Source organism: Engystomops pustulosus, chromosome 9 (assembly GCF_040894005.1).
Source record: "Engystomops pustulosus chromosome 9, aEngPut4.maternal, whole genome shotgun sequence".
Taxonomy (NCBI): domain Eukaryota; kingdom Metazoa; phylum Chordata; class Amphibia; order Anura; family Leptodactylidae; genus Engystomops; species Engystomops pustulosus.
This window is the reverse complement of record NC_092419.1, coordinates 114,231,586-114,252,339: the sequence shown is the minus strand read 5'-3', so window position 1 is coordinate 114,252,339 and position 20,754 is coordinate 114,231,586. Positions and strand designations below refer to the sequence as shown.

The following is a 20,754-nucleotide window of genomic DNA, read 5'->3' as shown; positions in this document are numbered from 1 at the left end:
TCTGATTGGTTGTAATGAAACACAAGTCCAGATTGGATGAAGTCTCCCGCCTCTTCCATGTTTGATGGGGCGTGTCCTGAAGGAATCTCATTAACATAATTCAAAACTTCAAAAACGTAGAGACACCGCTCCCAGGGCAATCGTTTATTGTTCATAGCATACGCATGCGCACAATATTTTTTTTCTCGCGACCATCGCCAAAGCACAGAGCATGCGCAGTTTTTCCATTTTCTCCTGGTTAAGTCCGCCGCAGCCTGAGCCAATCGTCTCGTTTTGTGCTGCGCCTGCGCACACGAGCGGTACGGCAGAACTTACGCCTGCGCTTTGTGGCTGTAGGCTGACGTAGTGCGCATGCGGGAGTGTCGCTCCGTTCCCTGGCCTGGCGCGCTGCCTCCTCGCTTCCGTGTGAGCGGCTTCAATGAGCTGAGAGTCGCCACCGGCACCAGGTAACGGGGAGTGCGGGAGGGAGGATGGCGTGCTTACCCGGCTGTGCCCCGTACACCTGCCGGCTGCGCCCCGTACACCTGCCGGCTGCGCCTGTGCGGGAACCATCTGTCCTAGAAAATCCCTTCAGCCCTGCCCTGATAACCGGTGTGCCCCCCCCCCCTCATACCCCCTCCCGTGGTGTGTAACCCGCTCCCCTGGTGTGTGCCCCCCCCCCCTCATACCCGCTCCCCTGGTGTGTGCCCCCCCCCCTCATACCCGCTCCCCCGGTGTGTGCCCCCCCCTCATACCCGCTCCCCTGGTGTGTGCCCCCCCCCTCATACCCCCTCCCCTGGTGTGTGCCCCCCCCTCATACCCGCTCCCCCGGTGTGTGCCCCCCCCTTATACCCCCGCCCCTGGTGTGTGCCCCCCCCCCCTCTACCCCCTCCCCTGGTGTGTGCCCCCCCCTCATACCCCCTCCCCTGGTGTGTGCCCCCCCTCTACCCCCTCCCCTGGTGTGTGCCCCCCCCTCATACCCCCTCCCCTGGTGTGTGCCCCCCCTCATACCCCCTCCCCTGGTGTGTGCCCCCACCCTCATACCCCCTCCCCTGGTGTGTGCCCCCCCCCCCTCATACCCGCTCCCCCGGTGTGTGCCCCCCCCTTATACCCCCGCCCCTGGTGTGTGCCCCCCCCCCCTCATACCCCCTCCCCTGGTGTGTGCCCCCCCTCATACCCCCTCCCCTGGTGTGTGCCCCCCTCCCCTGGTGTGTGCCCCCCCCCCCTCATACCCGCTCCCCCGGTGTGTGCCCCCCCCTCATACCCGCTCCCCTGGTGTGTGCCCCCCCCTCATACCCCCTCCCCTGGTGTGTGCCCCCCCCCTCATACCCGCTCCCCCGGTGTGTGCCCCCCTTATACCCCCGCCCCTGGTGTGTGCCCCCCCCCCCCCCTCATACCCCCTCCCCTGGTGTGTGCCCCCCCCCCCCTCATACCCCCTCCCCTGGTGTGTGCCCCCCCCCTCATACCCCCTCCCCTGGTGTGTGCCCCCCCCCTCATACCCGCTCCCCCGGTGTGTGCCCCCCCCCCTCATACCCGCCCCCCCGGTGTGTGCCCCCCCCCCCCCTCATACCCCCTCCCCTGGTGTGTGCCCCCCCCCCCCCTCATACCCCCTCCCCTGGTGTGTGCCCCCCCCTCATACCCCCTCCCCCGGTGTGTGCCCCCCCCTCATACCCGCTCCCCTGGTGTGCGCCCCCCATTCCTCATACCCCCTCCCCTGGTGTGCGCCCCCCTCCCTCATACCCCCTCCCCTGGTGTGCGCCCCCCTTCCTCATACCCCCTCCCCTGGTGTGTACTGATCCCTGAGTTACATCCTGTGTTATACTCCAGAGCTGCACTCACTATTCTGCTGCTGGTGCAGTCACTGTGTACATACATGACATTACTTATCCTGTACTGATCCTGAGTTACATCCTGTATTATACCCCAGAGCTGCACTCACTATTCTGCTGCTGGTGCAGTCACTGTGTACATACATGACATTACTTATCCTGTACTGATCCTGAGTTACATCCTGTATTATACCCAGAGCTGCACTCACTATTCTGCTGCTGGTGCAGTCACTGTGTACATACATGACATTACTTATCCTGTACTGATCCTGAGTTACATCCTGTATTATACTCCAGAGCTGCACTCACTATTCTGCTGCTGGTGCAGTCACTGTGTACATACATGAACTGACATATCCTGTACTGATCCTGAGTTACATCCTGTATTATACTCCAGAGCTGCACTCACTATTCTGCTGCTGGTGCAGTCACTGTGTACAAACATGACATTACTTATCCTGTACTGATCCTGAGTTACATCCTGTATTATACTCCAGAGCTGCACTCACTATTCTGCTGCTGGTGCAGTCACTATACATACATGACATTACTTATCCTGTACTGATCCTGAGTTACATCCTGTATTATACCCCAGAGCTGCACTCACTATGCTGCTGGTGCAGTCACTGTGTACATACATGACATTACTTCTCCTGTACTGATCCTGAGTTACATCCTGTATTATACCCCAGAGCTGCACTCACTATTCTGCTGCTGGTGCAGTCACTGTGTACATACATGACATTACTGATCCTGAGTTACATCCTGTATTATACCCCAGAGCTGCGCTCACTATTCTGCTGCTGGTGCAGTCACTGTGTACATACATGACATTACTTATCCTGTACTGATCCTGAGTTACATCCTGTATTATACTCCAGAGCTGCACTCACTATTCTGCTGCTGGTGCAGTCACTGTGTACATACATGACATGACTTATCCTGTACTGATCCTGAGTTACATCCTGTATTATACTCCAGAGCTGCACTCACTATTCTGCTGCTGGTGCAGTCACGTGTACAAACATGACATTACTTATCCTGTACTGATCCTGAGTTACATCCTGTATTATACTCCAGAGCTGCACTCACTATTCTGCTGCTGGTGCAGTCACTATACATACATGACATTACTTATCCTGTACTGATCCTGAGTTACATCCTGTATTATACCCCAGAGCTGCACTCACTATGCTGCTGGTGCAGTCACTGTGTACATACATGACATTACTTCTCCTGTACTGATCCTGAGTTACATCCTGTATTATACCCAGAGCTGCACTCACTATTCTGCTGCTGGTGCAGTCACTGTGTACATACATGACATTACTGATCCTGAGTTACATCCTGTATTATACCCCAGAGCTGCGCTCACTATTCTGCTGCTGGTGCAGTCACTGTGTACATACATGACATTACTTATCCTGTACTGATCCTGAGTTACATCCTGTATTATACCCCAGAGCTGCACTCACTATTCTGCTGCTGGTGCAGTCACCGTGTACATACATGACATTACTTATCCTGTACTGACCCTGAGTTACATCCTGTATTATACCCCAGAGCTGCACTCACTATTCTGCTGCTGGTGCAGTCACTGTGTACATACATGACATTACTTATCCTGTACTGATCCTGAGTTACATCCTGTATTATACCCCAGAGCTGTACTCACTATTCTGCTGCTGGTGCAGTCACTGTGTACATACATGACATGACTTATCCTGTACTGATCCTGAGTTACATCCTGTATTATACCCAGAGCTGCACTCACTATTCTGCTGCTGGTGCAGTCACTGTGTACATACATGACATTACTTATCCTGTACTGATCCTGAGTTACATCCTGTATTATACCCCAGAGCTGCACTCACTATTCTGCTGCTGGTGCAGTCACTGTGTACATACATGACATTACTTATCCTGTACTGATCCTGAGTTACATCCTGTATTATACCCCAGAGCTGCACTCACTATTCTGCTGCTGATGCAGTCACTGTGTACATACATGACATGACTTATCCTGTACTGATCCTGAGTTACATCCTGTATTATACCCCAGAGCTGCACTCACTATTCTGCTGCTGATGCAGTCACTGTGTACATACATGACATGACTTATCCTGTACTGATCCTGAGTTACATCCTGTATTATACCCCAGAGCTGCACTCACTATTCTGCTGCTGGTGCAGTCACTGTGTACATACATGACATTACTTATCCTGTACTGATCCTGAGTTACATCCTGTATTATACCCCAGAGCTGCACTCACTATTCTGCTGCTGGTGCAGTCACTGTGTACATACATGACATTACTTATCCTGTACTGATCCTGAGTTACATCCTGTATTATACTCCAGAGCTGCACTCACTATTCTGCTGCTGGTGCAGTCACTGTGTACATACATGACATTACTTATCCTGTACTGATCCTGAGTTACATCCTGTATTATACCCCAGAGCTGCACTCACTATTCTGCTGCTGGTGCAGTCACTGTGTACATCCATGACATTACTTATCCTGTACTGATCCTGAGTTACATCCTGTATTATACCCCAGAGCTGCACTCACTATTCTGCTGCTGATGCAGTCACTGTGTACATACATGACATGACTTATCCTGTACTGATCCTGAGTTACATCCTGTATTATACCCAGAGCTGCACTCACTATTCTGCTGCTGGTGCAGTCACTGTGTACATACATGACATTACTTATCCTGTACTGATCCTGAGTTACATCCTGTATTATACCCCAGAGCTGCACTCACTATTCTGCTGCTGGTGCAGTCACTGTGTACATACATGACATTACTTATCCTGTACTGATCCTGAGTTACATCCTGTATTATACTCCAGAGCTGCACTCACTATTCTGCTGCTGGTGCAGTCACTGTGTACATACATGACATTACTTATCCTGTACTGATCCTGAGTTACATCCAGTATTATACTTCAGAGCTGCACTCACTATTCTGCTGCTGGTGCAGTCACTGTGTACATACATGACATTACTTATCCTGTACTGATCCTGAGTTACATCCTGTATTATACCCCAGAGCTGCACTCACTATTCTGCTGCTGGTGGAGTCACTGTGTACATACATGACATTACTTATCCTGTACTGATCCTGAGTTACATCCTGTATTATACCCCAGAGCTGCACTCACTATTCTGCTGCTGGTGCAGTCACTGCGTACATACATGACATTACTTATCCTGTACTGATCCTGAGTTACATCCTGTATTATACTCCAGAGCTGCACTCACTATTCTGCTGCTGGTGCAGTCACTGTGTACATACATGACATTACTTATCCTGTACTGATCCTGAGTTACATCCTGTATTATACCCCAGAGCTGTACTCACTATTCTGCTGCTGGTGCAGTCACTGTGTACATACATGACATGACTTATCCTGTACTGATCCTGAGTTACATCCTGTATTATACCCCAGAGCTGCACTCACTATTCTGCTGCTGGTGCAGTCACTGTGTACATACATGACATTACTTATCCTGTACTGATCCTGAGTTACATCCTGTATTATACCCCAGAGCTGCACTCACTATTCTGCTGCTGATGCAGTCACTGTGTACATACATGACATGACTTATCCCTGTACTGATCCTGAGTTACATCCTGTATTATACCCAGAGCTGCACTCACTATTCTGCTGCTGGTGCAGTCACGGTGTACATACATGACATTACTTATCCTGTACTGATCCTGAGTTACATCCTGTATTATACCCCAGAGCTGCACTCACTATTCTGCTGCTGGTGCAGTCACTGTGTACATACATGACATTACTTATCCTGTACTGATCCTGAGTTACATCCTGTATTATACCCCAGAGCTGCACTCACTATTCTGCTGCTGGTGCAGTCACTGTGTACATACATGACATTACTTATCCTGTACTGATCCTGAGTTACATCCTGTATTATACCCCAGAGCTGCACTCACTATTCTGCTGCTGGTGAGTCACTGTGTACATACATGACATTACTTATCCTGTACTGATCCTGAGTTACATCCTGTATTATACCCCAGAGCTGCACTCACTATTCTGCTGCTGGTGCAGTCACTGCGTACATACATGACATTACTTATCCTGTACTGATCCTGAGTTACATCCTGTATTATACCCCAGAGCTGCACTCACTATTCTGCTGCTGGTGCAGTCACTGCGTACATGCATGACAGAAGTGGTATATTACTTGCCCTGTGTCCGTGTAGCGCGCCGTCCTGTGACACCTCTCTTCTTCTTTTATCCTCATTAGTCTACACAGAGGGAGTTGCCGTTGCCGCATCACGTGACCTTGTTTCTACCTAATTCATCATGGCCACCGAAGAGAAGAAGCCGGAGACCGAAGCTTCCAAAACACAGTCCACTCCATCATCCTCCAGCAACCAGAGCAAGGTCAGTCCTCAATCCTTTCCTTTCTATACAGTGGGTGAGGATGTGGCATGTACCTGACCTACCTGTGAGGATGTGACCTATGACCCCCTCTGGGTGGTTACTTCTATGGTGTATCGGCCCCTGTTCGCTCCTGCGCTGGGCCAATACCCTATAGATGGGGTTGTCAGGGGTCACACGCTATGGAGAACCTGTCCCCAGAGTCATGTGACTGCTGCCCAAAGCTGGACTTAGTCCTGTGTCATTCATCCAGCGTTTTGCCCCAGTTTTCTGTTATATTTTGCTGCTCGCTGATTTTTGGCAGAAATTTCCAAAAGAAATTTCCAAAGTTTCTGTTGCTGCTTTTTTTTATAAAGGGAAACATGGGAAAGGGGGGTCGGGGGCGGGAGTCGTTTAAAGTTCCTCTACAGCCGATATTTGTCCTATGTATGGAGGGTATTCATCTGCTTGTCTTTAAGTGTGGTGATGTGTCTAGTGGTCACTGAGGGTTAATAGCAGTGGGGTGCTGGTGCCCGCTGTGATGGCAGTAACTGGTGTAAGAGGCTTTGGGGTCCCCTGATCCCTCTCCTTGCTGCGTGTTACTTCTGCACTTTGATCCTGCTTTATAACTTCCTGATATTTTCTTCTATTCCAGCCCGCTCCTGTGAAGCCGAACTATACCCTGAAGTTCACCCTGGCCGGGCACACCAAGGCCGTGTCGTCTGTGAAGTTCAGCCCCAACGGGAGTGGTTGGCCAGCTCGTGTAAGGATCAGGGGGTGCAGGGGGCTCCGCTCGTGTAAGGATCAGGGGGTGCAGGGGGCTCCGCTCGTGTAAGGATCAGGGGGTGCAGGGGCTCCTCTCGTGTAAGGATCAGGGGGTGCAGGGGGCTCCTCTCGTGTAAGGATCAGGGGGTGCAGGGGGCTCCGCTCGTGTAAGGATCAGGGGGTGCAGGGGGCTCCGCTCGTGTAAGGATCAGGGGGTGCAGGGGGCTCCTCTCGTGTAAGGATCAGGGGGTGCAGGGGGCTCCTCTCGTGTAAGGATCAGGGGGTGCAGGGGGCTCCTCTCGTGTAAGGATCAGGGGTGCAGGGGCTCCTCTCGTGTAAGGATCAGGGGGTGCAGGGGGCTCCTCTCGTGTAAGGATCAGGGGGTGCAGGGGGCTCCTCTCGTGTAAGGATCAGGGGTGCAGGGGGCTCCTCTCGTGTAAGGATCAGGGGGTGCAGGGGGCTCCTCTCGTGTAAGGATCAGGGGGTGCAGGGGGCTCCTCACACCTCCCCAGGTTGTCATTATTATCTGACAGTAGTGATGTGCATGTATGAGATGTCCCTGTTCTTAACCCCTTAATGATCTGGGACATAAATGTATGTCCAGGAGTTGGCTGGGGATGATCTCTATGGTAGCCCGGTGGTCTGGACATGGACCCCAGAGCTTCCATCAGCAGCACATTGACAGATCCTGCCAGAGACGCAGCATCAATACATCATGCATCAGTACGGCAGTGTATTGCTTTTGACAAGCGATCAGGATTCTATCTAGTGGTGTAACTAGAAGCTGATGGGCCCCAGTGCAACGTCTGTGCCAGGCCCCCGACTATAATGTATGGTTTATAGTAGTCTTCTCATATGGGAAAGTGACAACAGAAGGGCCCCCTAAACCTCTTTGGCCCGGGTGCGATCGCAACCTCTGCACCCCCACAAGTTCCGCCCCTGTTTCTATCCCACTCTGGGAATCATGAAGTGTCTGCTCAGAGAGTCCCCACTGACACTCTGGAATCTTACACTGCATCGCTATGGAGAGGGGGGGGTCACCTCTCCATTGCGGTCAACATATGCGCATACGTTTGTGTGAATGTAGCCAAACATTGTAAAGAAAGGGGTTAAAGATGTTCTTTATTGTGTATAATTTCAGAATTTCCTTTATGGGCAATCCCTTTAAGGTGTAAATGGGGTGGGGGGGGTTAAGATAGGTGGGACTTGCATTCAGCAGTGACGGCCCATGAACCCGACAGTGTGAGGTCCTGTGATCTGGCCGTAATGGCCCCTATTGAGGTCTGTGGCACCCATTCACAGTGCAGGGCGCGCCAGATTCAGGATTTCTGGGGCACTGGTGCCCCCTGAGCTGCTGGGACACTGGCATAAATGGTGATGGAATTGGCAAAGAAACGCAGTTGCGCCAGATTCTGTTGGACTTTTAGTTCGGCTTTCAATGTGCGCTCGAGATGACTCTGCTCAGTTATTCTTTGGATCAGTACAATCGCAGTGATGACAAATTAATATCCTTCAGTGTACGGCACTGTGTCCTGGTGACTGCACCCATCCTGGTATAGCGGGCACACACACATGAGATCACAGCCTGGTGACTGCACCCATCCTGGTATAGCGGGCACACACACACACATGAGATCACAGCCTGGTGACTGCACCCATCCTGGTATAGCGGGCACACACACATGAGATCACAGCCTGTGACTGCACCCATCCTGGTATAGCGGGCACACACACATGAGATCACAGCCTGGTGACTGCACCCATCCTGGTATAGCGGGCACACACACATGAGATCACAGCCTGGTGACTGCACCCATCCTGGTATAGCGGGCACACACACATGAGATCACAGCCTGGTGACTGCACCCATCCTGGTATAGCGGGCACACACACATGAGATCACAGCCTGGTGACTGCACCCATCCTGGTATAGCGGGCACACACACACACATGAGATCACAGCCTGGTGACTGCACCCATCCTGGTATAGCGGGCACACACACACACGAGATCACAGCCCTGGTGACTGCACCCATCCTGGTATAGCGGGCACACACACATGAGATCACAGCCTGGTGACTGCACCCATCCTGGTATAGCGGGCACACACGAGCATTCTTTGTTGTATGGGTATACAATCGTCCTCAGGACCTCCTCCAGAGATCTGGTGGGACTGATGTTGTTTCCTAATCTTGTGTTTGTTTTCCCCTTTAAGCGGCTGATAAATTGATTAAGATCTGGGGAGCGTATGACGGCAAGTTTGAGAAGACTATATCGGGACATAAGCTGGTGAGGGCCCCTGTGACTATCATCTTACCTTGTCCCCAGGGCCCCTGCATGTAACAATTACAGGGTCCTGTCCTCTTGGGTCTCCATAATTGAGTCTCCATCTCTTTCAGGGAATATCGGATGTGGCCTGGTCCTCTGACTCCAATCTGCTGGTCTCTGCCTCGGATGATAAGACTCTGAAGATCTGGGATGTCAGCTCGGTGGGTTCCCATTTCCTAAGGTGTCCCTATAGACATGACATGGATTATAGGACTAAGCCCTCTTGACTAATTAGAAGGGGAATGTGTTAAAGGGGATTTACACTCAAACCCCCAGAGATCACCCCCCCTCCCCTCCAACTCTCATTTAGTAACAAACAGTTGAAAATATCTGAAAATCCAACTAATACTTGTGATCTTGTGGCAAGGCAGGTGCCTCCTGAAGTGCCCCCGTTATGACCAGCCCAGAGGTGGTCTCCCAGCAGATGTGTAGTGGAAGCTGTTACCCCTGTACTATGTGCCATAAAACATAGAAGAAAATGAACTGCCCCGTCTCTATCACCCATCTAGATGTTTCCTGTAGTTGAGCACCTGCTGGATGACGTACTGTAGTGTACCCCTCCATACAGCACACGGGTCACTGCTATCCAGCGGCCAGGACCACTCCATACAGCACAGGGGTCACTGCTATCCAGCCTGCAGGACCCCTCCATACAGCACAGGGGTCACTGCTATCCAGCGGCCAGGACCCCTCCATACGGCACACGGGTCATTGCTATCCAGCGGCCAGGACCCCTCCATACAGCACAGGGGTCACTGCTATCCAGCCTGCAGGACCCCTCCATACAGCACAGGGGTCACTGCTATCCAGCGGCCAGGACCCCTCCATACGGCACACGGGTCATTGCTATCCAGCGGCCAGGACCCCTCCATACAGCACACGGGTCACTGCTATCCAGCGGCCAGGACCCCTCCATACAGCACAGGGGTCACTGCTATCCAGCAGCCTGGACCCCTCCATACGGCACACGGGTCATTGCTATCCAGCGGCCCAGGACCCCTCCATACGGCACAGGGGTCACTGCTATCCAGCATCCAGGACCCCTCCATACAGCACACGGGTCACTGCTATCCAGGGGGCAGGACGCCTCCATACAGCACACGGGTCACTGCTATCCAGCATCCAGGACCCCTCCATACGGCACACGGGTCACTGCTATCCAGGGGGCAGGACCCCTCCATACGGCACACGGGTCACTGCTATCCAGCATCCAGGACCCCTCCATACGGCACAGGGGTCACTGCTATCCAGCGGGCAGGACCCCTCCATACGGCACACGGGTCACTGCTATCCAGCATCCAGGACCCCTCCATACGGCACACGGGTCACTGCTATCCAGGGGGCAGGACCCCTCCATACGGCACAGGGGTCACTGCTATCCAGGGGGCAGGACCCCTCCATACGGCACACGGGTCACTGCTATCCAGGGGGCAGGACCCCTCCATACGGCACACGGGTCACTGCTATCCAGGGGGCAGGACCCCTCCATACGGCACACGGGTCACTGCTATCCAGCGGGCAGGACCCCTCCATACGGCACACGGGTCACTGCTATCCAGCATCCAGGACCCCTCCATACAGCACAGGGGTCACTGCTATCCAGGGGGCAGGACGCCTCCATACAGCACACGGGTCACTGCTATCCAGCATCCAGGACCCCTCCATACGGCACACGGGTCACTGCTATCCAGGGGGCAGACCCCTCCATACAGCACACGGGTCACTGCTATCCAGCATCCAGGACCCCTCCATACGGCACAGGGGTCACTGCTATCCAGCGGGCAGGACCCCTCCATACGGCACACGGGTCACTGCTATCCAGCATCCAGGACCCCTCCATACGGCACACGGGTCACTGTTATCCAGGGGGCAGACCACTCCATACAGCACACGGGTCACTGCTATCCAGCATCCAGGGACCCCTCCATACGGCACAGGGGTCACTGCTATCCAGCGGCAGGACCCCTCCATACAGCACACGGGTCACTGCTATCCAGCATCCAGGACCCCTCCATACGACACACGGGTCATTGTCAATTCTCTTCTCCTTGCAGGGTAAATGCCTGAAGACGCTGAAGGGTCACAGTAATTACGTGTTCTGCTGTAACTTCAACCCACAGTCCAACCTCATTGTATCCGGATCAGTAAGTGCAATTATTCTACTTCCCTTTCTAATGTGGGGGTTATCCATGTTGTTGCCCCTGAGTGGGGTGTGTCCGCTTCTCTCTGATTAGATGCAGACCTACAAGATTTGCTTTCCATGGTCACATGGAGATGGAGGCTTATACCTCTCAGGTGGCTGCGCGACCAGCCGCAAACCATCAAGGCAGCGTAAAGGGGAAATGCAGTTACCGGCGTTTGACAAGTAATTGTGACTATTTCACAGATTGTTGTGCGGTGTCATGAATCCTCCCTATGTCACATCACAGGCTGGTACCATCTGGTGCCATGTGTGATCCCGGGGTCAGGACCCGGGAAGGTTTCCACCAGGTCTCTCCAACCTTGTGGCAAACCTGCATCCGCTGAGAGTTGTAGTTGTGCAGCCCAGATCAGCTGTGATTGTGTTTTCTCCCTCTGTCTCCAGTTTGATGAAAGTGTAAGAATATGGGATGTGAAGACCGGAAAGTGTCTCAAGGACGTTGCCTGCGCACTCTGACCCCGTATCCGCTGTAAGATTGCATCCAATGTTTTATCCCCCCTTTGAGCCCCCTCCCCTAAACAATCTGCTTCTAATAGTGCTGCCATATCTTCTCCTTCACAACGCCGATCAGTGTTTGCACTGTACAGATAATATCCCTGAAGATGAAAGAAATGACCTAAGAGCGCTGGCCGTGGGTCAGGAGGTGGCTGTGTAGTAGAGCCATCGCACAATGGATCTGCATCGGGGATATTGTCCAGTCTGTGATCTCTGCCACCTGGGAGAATAGAGCCGCAGGTTTCCCGTACAATTGTAGAGACCAGAGCAGATCTGATGGTTTTGTTCTAGGAAGATATTAAAGGGGTCTTCTCAGGAGATCCACAATAAGGGGAGCTCGAGGCTGAACAGATAATCTGCGTGTACAGGTGGACAAGCTTCAAATGTACAACTTTTAATACATATTTATATGATGGATTTATCACCCTGTAAGATGCATCAAACAAGCCCAACACCCCCCAAAAAAACCAAAGATGAATGACTCCTATTGTGTATTCTACTCTAGTGCATACATGATATACCCCCACCAGGGCTGGAGACCACCTAACACAGTGGGGCAGATTTACTTACCCGGCCCATTCGCGATCCAGCGGCGCGTTCTCTGCTCTGGATTCGGGTCCGGACCGGATTTATGAAGGCAGTTCCTGCTGCGCTGAAAATCATCTCATCGCGCCGGAATGCACTACCTCGGACCAGGTGAAGGTAAGCGCTTCCCAAGCGACACTTTTTCGGTTTTTAAATGCGGCGGTTTTTCCGAATACGTCGGGTTTTCGTTCGGCCACGCCCCCCCATTTCCGTCGTGCGCAAGCCTGCGCCGATGCGCCACAATCCAATCGCGTGCGCCAAAATCCCAGGGCAATTCAGGTACAATCGGCGCAAATCGGAAATATTCGGGTAACACGTCGGGAAAACGCGAATCGGGCCTTTAGTAAATGACCCCCAGTGTGTATCTCCCATCATCCCTGACCCCAGGAGCTCCCAATCTAATCCCCCCCCCCCCCCCCCCAATCACACACAGTGTATTTACTCCCATCATCCCTGACCCCAGGAGCTCACAATGTCATCTCCCTATCACACAGTGTATTACTCCCATCATCCCTGACCCCAGGAGCTCACAATGTCATCTCCCTATCACACAGTGTATTACTCCCATCATCCCTGATCCCAGGAGCTCACAATCTAATCCCCCCATCATCCCTGATCCCAGGAGCTCACAATCTAATCCCCCCCCCATCACACACAGTGTATCACTCCTATCATCCCTGACCCCAGGAGCTCACAATCTAATCCCCCCCCATCACACAGTGTATTACTCCCATCATCCCTGACCCCAGGAGCTCACAATCTAATCCCCCCCATCACACACAGTGTATTACTCCCATCATCCCTGACCCCAGGAGCTCACAATCTAATCCCCCCCCCCCCCCCATCACACACAGTGTATCACTCCTATCATCCCTGACCCCAGGAGCTGACAGATGCTGTTAGAGGGGGGTGTGGCAGCAGATATCAGGTTTCCTCCTCTTGGGGGGATGTCCGCGGGGGATACGCAGGTAACAGTCGCCATATGTCATGGTGTTTATTTTTACCTTCCCAGGTGCATTTTAATCGTGACGGTTCCCTCATTGTCTCCAGTAGTTACGACGGCTTGTGGTGAGTGGTGGCTCTGCCTGATGTCTACTTGGGGGGAGGGTCATAGCTCCTCATTGGGGTCATCACCCAGCTTTCTCAGGGCCACGAATGGCTGTAATGTAGATGAGCGAATACATTGCCCTGTTCCTTGCTGATCACATGTTGCTCTGCCCCATCACGATGTGACCTCTGGAGCTTTGGCATTCTGAGGTCTTTTCATGTCACCCAGCTTTCCCAAGAGCTGATAAAGCTCAGAAATAGCTGTGCAGAGGATATGATGAACTGTAAGGTCTTCATGGTTTCCTTCTGGTCTCTTGTAGCCGCATCTGGGACACGGCGTCAGGCCAGTGCTTGAAGACTCTGATCGGTAAGTGCATCGCTCCTCCTGGTGCCCATCTGCATGTGTATCTTGGAGGGATTTCCAGGGCAGGTAGTCACACTGCTCTGCTTGATGGGCTATAGTTCCCTCTGTGCCAGGACTGTTATTGGGGGTCTCACACCCCTAGAAGCAGGAGCCGCGCACGGTATTTGGCCTACTAAACCACTAGCAGCGCGTTGTCACCCAGCCGAACTTATTGGTCATGTTCCTTTTATGGCTCAGCATCATCCAGAAAATCAACCTTGAAGAGATGGTAATTGGTTGTATAAAGTCAGGGAGGAGGAGAGTTTAACACAGAAGTCAGGCTCTCCTTCCATGTGTCGGACTTCAGGAGATCTGATCAGTGATCTCCCTGAGACGCTGGAGCATAATAACCAATGGCGTAACTAGTCAATTGGGCCCCTGGGTGAGATTCCTAACAGGGCCCCCCTTCTCCTTAGGGCTCTGCCACACAGGGCCGCCTTGGAGCATTTTTAGACAGACTGAAAACACGTGTTTTGCATTTTTGCATGTTTACCCTGCGTTTGGCTGGTTTTGATCCATTTCACAGCTGCCTTCTAGAAATTAACCTGCCAAATGCCTGGTAAACATACGAAAACCCATGTCCATGAATGTACTCTGTGCCGGCCCCCTAAGGATGCAGTCACACACCGCTGTGCTAAATCAGAGCGCACGGGGGCGGCCACAGCCCGATCGCCTATGTATTTCAGTGGAAACGCATGTGCAATGTGGCCAAGACCTGCACCTAGCATTGTGTTTGCATCCAAAAAACCGTGTGGCTGCACCCTGAGGGTACGTTCACACACGGCGCTAGTGTTGCATTTACAGTTTTTGATGCCCGAACCTGGAGTGGAGTTAAAATAGAGGAGCAGCTCTTCTTAAGAAGTCCTCACCCACAATCATCCACAACTGCTTCTGGCTTCAAAAACTGCGTCTGAAAACCTGAACGTGTGACTGCACCCTAAGTAGATGCGGGCGCTGGAGTGGGGAATATTAAAGGGGTTGTCCGAGAGTTGTGAAAATAAAGGTGGCCGGAGGGGGCTGCTTAGAAAAATAAAGACCCACTTACCTTCCGGTGCCCTCCGGTGTCCTGCGCTGCTTTCCCTCCGGTCCGGGCGCCATGTAAACAAACATGGCTGCCGGAGCAGTGCTGGATTCAGCTTCCGGCTGGCCTATCCGTCCCTATTCACAGCATTGTGTATGGGAGCCGGAAGGTTGTCGGGTCCAGCCGGAAGCTGAATCCAGCGCTTCCCCGGCGGCCATGTTTGTTTACATGGCGCCCTGACCGGAGCGAAAGCAGCGCGGGACACTGGAGGGCGCCGGAAGGTAAGTAGATCTTTATTTTTCTAAGCAGCCCCCTCCAGCCACTTTTAGTTTATTTTCACAACTCTCGGACAACCCCTTTAACCCCTTATCACCCACACTAGTTTTCAGCTCAATGACCAGACTTGATTTTTCAAATCTGCCCTGTCTTACGATAATGGTTTATAACTTCAGAAGCTTTAGCACATCCCGGTGATTTTGAGAATGTTTTCTCGTGACACATTGTACTTCATGTCAGTTGTAAATATTTTTTTTTTTTACAAGTTTTGTGTTTCGGTCTGAAAAAAGTTTAAATTTGGAAAAAGTTCATAAAAATTCTTCATTTTCCAAGTCTGTAATGTTCTGCTTTCAGGAAGTAAAACTACCCAAAAAGCTTGATAATTTTTTTTTTTAATGAAAAGGCATATTTTAATAATTCATACCATTACAGAATTTTTTGTCAAAAGAAAAAATACAAAGTTTTCAGATTCTTACGTGAATTTCCACATAACATCTACATAAATTACAATTTGTATACCCCTTCTCCTAATCCCCCCCCTCCCTTCCCATCCAACCCTGGACTAGGTAGAGGCACAAAAACAAAGTAACTGCATAAATATTTTCAGCTTCGCCGTATATTCGTTAGGGAGAGTAATCCTCCATATATTTTAGCCATTTCCCCCATCTTTTTTTCATGTATATTTATTTTACCCTGGGCGCTATACCATATTCTTTCCAACAGGGGCTACTAAATGCACCTGATTTTTCCAAAAAAACTAATGTTGGAGGTTTTTCAGAAATCCAAAAACATATTATACTCCTTCTCGCCAAAAAGAGCATCTGAGAGATTATCCTTTTCTCCTCTTTGCACATTTGAAAATTTGTAACATACCCCAGAACCCCCACCCATGGATCCAAAACCACTGTAGCATTAAATATTCCATGTATAGTATGAAACGCCTCTTCCCAGTACCTTTGGGTTTTGGGCACCTCCAGACCATATAAGCCCAGTCAGCTTTTTCTCATTTACATTTATCACCTGCCCCTATATCCTATCCCAAACCTCCACTCTGGTGTCCTATCTAATCTGTGTGTTATAAAAAACGCAGAAATTCTGTGAGATGCATTACTGGATACAAAAGCTGGAGTCTGCATCACATACTTCCAAACTTCCTCTCCATCCTCGTGCTGCCCAAAATCCTCAGTCCATTTTTGTATACATCTAAGCTGAGTGATTTTATGTATTATTGTGTCATATGTCATACTCGCAACACCCATAAAACAAGTGTTTCCCTGACTTCCCAAGCAGTAACTACTCAGACTCCTACAAATCCATCTCAATTTTATATACAGGCGGTCCCCTACTTAAGAACATTCGACTTGCATACGACCCATAGTTACAAACGGAGCTCTGGATATTGGTAATTTATTGTACTTTAGTCCTAGGCTACAATAATCAGCTATAACAGATATCACAGGTGTCTATAATGAAGCTTTACTGTTACTCCTGGTTCTGATGACAACCCAACAGTTTTAAAATCCAATTGTCACAGAGACCAAAAAAGTTCTGGCTGGGATTACAATGATAAAATATACAGTTCCGACTTGCATACAAACTCGACTTAAGAACAAACCTACAGACCCTATCTTGTATGTAACCCGGGGACTGCCTGTATTTGGAGATCTCCAACACCCAGGTTAAATTCTTTAGCCAGTACTAAGGATTTCTAGATTCCCTCTCTATATGGCTGCGAGATGAACCTCAGCCCTTTATTGCCCCAATCTTTATATCCTAGGATTTTTATATTCATGTTGTCCCAAATTGGAGAAGGCTCTAGGCAGCCATTTGCCCCGACCAACGCCTTCACTTTTTCCCAACAATATAAAGATGTAACCGTCAGTAAGGTCCATACAGCGATCCTGCTATCCTAGCGATCGCCCCGGGGGATTCCTTCAGGATAGCCGCCAATTGTGCTGCCAGAACATATGAGCTCCAGTCTGGCAGGGATAGCCCACCCTTCTTTTTAGGGCATTTCACATGGTTCCTTCCAATCCTGGCTGTTTTTCCTCCCCAAAAGAACTCTCTGCATATTGTATCCATCACTTTGAATATCTGCCTTGTAAGCTTACCTGGGGAATTCCGGAATACATACAGAGCCTGAGGAAGGAAGACCGTTTTTATAGGACTTAATCGTTTAGTTTTGACCACACTTTAGCCTTAGCCCTCCATGTTTTCATTAAGGGAAGGATATGGAGCTCTACAAATCTGTCTAAAGAACTTGCTACATTTAGGGTGCGGTCACAAGTTGCGTTTACCGCATGCGTTTAAAAACACATTGGAATAGCTGAAGAGTGATTTTACCTAATTAAACAGCTGTTAACAGGTGTGTTTACAAAACGCAACCGTAAACGCATTGTTAACACATGTGTTAACATGGCAGTTACCGCATGTGTTTGTTAACACAATTTTTACATATGCATTAAGGCAAGTGTTAACATTCACGTTTTGTAAACACAAGTGTTAACAGATGTTATATTAGGCAAGTCACTCTTCAGCTATTCCAATGCGGGGGGGGGGGGAGGCACGTCCGGGCATAGGATGGAAGCCGCGCCATTCACAGCTGGTTTGTATTGTCACATTGTACAAGCTATAAAATGTAATTTTTTTGGTAATGCAAACATATGAGGCTTATTATTTGCAGGGTAAGATGCAATGTAGATAATTTGGGGGTCTATAGCTTATTCATGAGATTTTATTAACTATTTCAAGGGGGACACAAACAAAAGCATGAATATTTATTTTTGGATTTTTAGCACTTTTTTTTTCCCCCTCACTGTAACGTAAAAATAATATTTTATCTTTATCCTCTAGGTCACTAGGATTGCGGTGATTCCTCATTTATAGAGGTTTTCTCATCTTTGCTCAATTTTACTGAGTAAAACCAATATTGGAGGAAATAACTTCTTTTTTTTTTTTTTTTTTTTTTTTTTACTATCGGCAACTTTTCTGGGCCATAACTTCTGTATTTTTCTCTTGTCAGTTCTGGTTGAGGACTTATTTTTGTGAAAAGAGTTGTTCTTTTCGGACGCATCCTATAAAAAATGACTTTTACATTTTCTTCTTCTTGTCTTGAACAATCGCCCGATCACATGTTCAAGCCATTACCCTGCAGTACACTTGTATTAGTGTTAGTAACGGGGCGCGCTGAGGCTGCTCAGTTACTTACAGCCGGGGAGGCGAAACCCAGCGGGGAGAGAAGCCTCGGGGCACATGCCGGACCCTGGGGCTGCGGCAGGAGGGATCGGATCGGGGGGAGGGGGGGTCCCATCCACGGCAGGCATACCATACCGGTTGTTAGTGCCGCGTCTGGTACCAGGTAAGCCCGATGTCCCGAAATCATCTTCTGACGCGCCGCCATAGAAAGTACCCTTAACCCCTTAACGCTGAAGCCACTTTTCACCTTCCTGACACGGCCCATTTTTTAAAATCTGACATGTGTCTATTTAAGTGGTTATAACTTTGGAACACTTTAACATATCCAGTTGATTTTGAGATTGTTTTTTCGTGACACATTGTACTTAATGTTGGTTGAGAAACTTAATCAATATGTTTAGTATTTATTTATGAAATAAATGGAAATTTGGCAAAAATTTTGAAAAAAACAATGTTTTCCAAATTCAAAATTTTCTACTTTTTGGAAAGTTGGTCATATCACTAAAATAACTTGATAACTAATATTTTCCACATGTCTGCTTTAACTTGGCATCATTTTTCAAACATCTTTTCCTTTTTTTAGGATGTTAGGAGGCTTATAACTTTAGGTGCAACTTTTCAGATTTTCACGAAAATCATCAAAGCCTACTTTTGGAGGGTCAATTTAGTTAGAAGTGACTTTATAAGGCCCACATGACAGAAAACCCCCACAAATGACACTATTTTAGAAACTACACCCCTCAAAATATTCAAAACAAGCTTTGGGAATTTTGTTAACCCTTTGAGCGTTTCATGAGGGTGAAAGATAAATGAACGTGAAATTACAGAAATGTAATTTTATCTTACTATAGATTCATTGAACACTAAAATTTGCACCTTCACAATGGGTTAAAAAGGAAAATGCATTTTACAATGTTTAGGGCAATTCCTCCTGAGCATGCCAATGCCCATTTTGTCACTGTACCCTGCTGTACGGGCCCAGGGGGGCACTTGGAAGGGAAAGAGCGTTGTTTCGTTTTTGGAGGGCAAATATGGCTGAAAAAGTTTTCATGTGACAGGATGCATTTGGAGAGCCATAATGGTACCAAAACAGAGGAAAGCCCCAACATGAGACACCATTTTGGAAAGTACACCCCTCGGAGAGTTTAGCAAGGTGTAATTTGTGTATTTCCCCCAACAGGTGTTTGATTCAATTAGGCCCCAAAAGGGAAAAAAGGTGAAAATGTTCTCAAAGTCACTTTTACCCCAAATTTTTGTAAGCCACAAGGGATAAAAGATGAAACAACCCCCAAAAATGTGTACTAGCATTTCTCCCGAGTATAAAATTGCCCCACACATGCAAATAAAATGTTGTATGGGTGCACAGTGAAGCTCAGAAGGGAAAGAGGGGCGTTGGCCTTTTAGAAGCCAAATTTGACATACATCCTTTACATGTGTCAGGATGCATTTGGAGAGCCGTAGTGGTACCAAGACAGAGGGGAACCCCAACAAGTGTCACCATTTTGGAAGGCACACCCCTTAGAGAATTTAGCAAGGTGTAATATGTGTATTTGTCCGTAAAGGTGTTTGATTTCATTAGGACTTAAATAGGAAAAAGGTAAACATTTTCCTATAAAGGTCATTTTACCCCTAATTTTTGTAAGCCACAAGGGATAAAAAAATATAATAACCGCCCAAAATGTGTAAACCTATTTCTCTCGAGTGTAGAAGTACCCCACATGTGTATATAAAATGTTGTATGGGCGCACAGTAAAAGGAAAGGGGGAGGTTTGCCTTTTAGAAGCCAAATTTGACAAATGTTTGACATGCATTTGGAGAACCCTAGTGGTATAAAACGGATAAGAATCCGAAAAAGTGTCCCTAATTTTTGAATGCACACCCCTTAGAGAATTTTGCAATGTGTAATATATGTATTTGACCCTACAGGTAAATGATCCAATTAGGCCCGAATCATTAAAACGGTGAAAATTTTCCTATAAATGTCACTTTACCCCTAATTTATGTAAGCCACAAGGGATAATATATTAAATAACCCCAAAAAAGGTGTAAAACTATTTCTCCCGAGTGTAGAAGTACCCCACTTGTGCATATAAAATGCTTTATGGGCGCACAGTAGAGGAAAAGAGGGATGTTTGTCTTTTAGAGGCCAAATTTGACAGAAAGCCTTCACATGTGTCAGGATGCATTTGGAGAGCCGTAGTGGTACCAAAACAGAGGAAAACCCG

At 49.2% G+C, this 20,754-nt stretch overlaps 1 protein-coding gene across 1 annotated transcript in view; it reads left to right on the top strand.

The window, feature by feature from the left end:
* Positions 1-269: 269 nt before the first annotated feature.
* LOC140078051 (WD repeat-containing protein 5-like) overlaps positions 270-20,754 on the top strand; it is a 30,093-nt gene continuing 9,608 nt past the window's right edge. The window contains 11 exon segments of the mRNA XM_072125847.1: positions 270-446; positions 6,099-6,238; positions 6,870-6,957; positions 6,960-6,977; positions 9,195-9,268; positions 9,379-9,468; positions 11,362-11,451; positions 11,892-11,942; positions 11,944-11,976; positions 13,600-13,655; positions 13,955-14,001. Of these exon segments, the coding sequence (XP_071981948.1) occupies positions 6,158-6,238; positions 6,870-6,957; positions 6,960-6,977; positions 9,195-9,268; positions 9,379-9,468; positions 11,362-11,451; positions 11,892-11,942; positions 11,944-11,976; positions 13,600-13,655; positions 13,955-14,001 (628 nt within the window). The 5' untranslated portion in view covers positions 270-446; positions 6,099-6,157.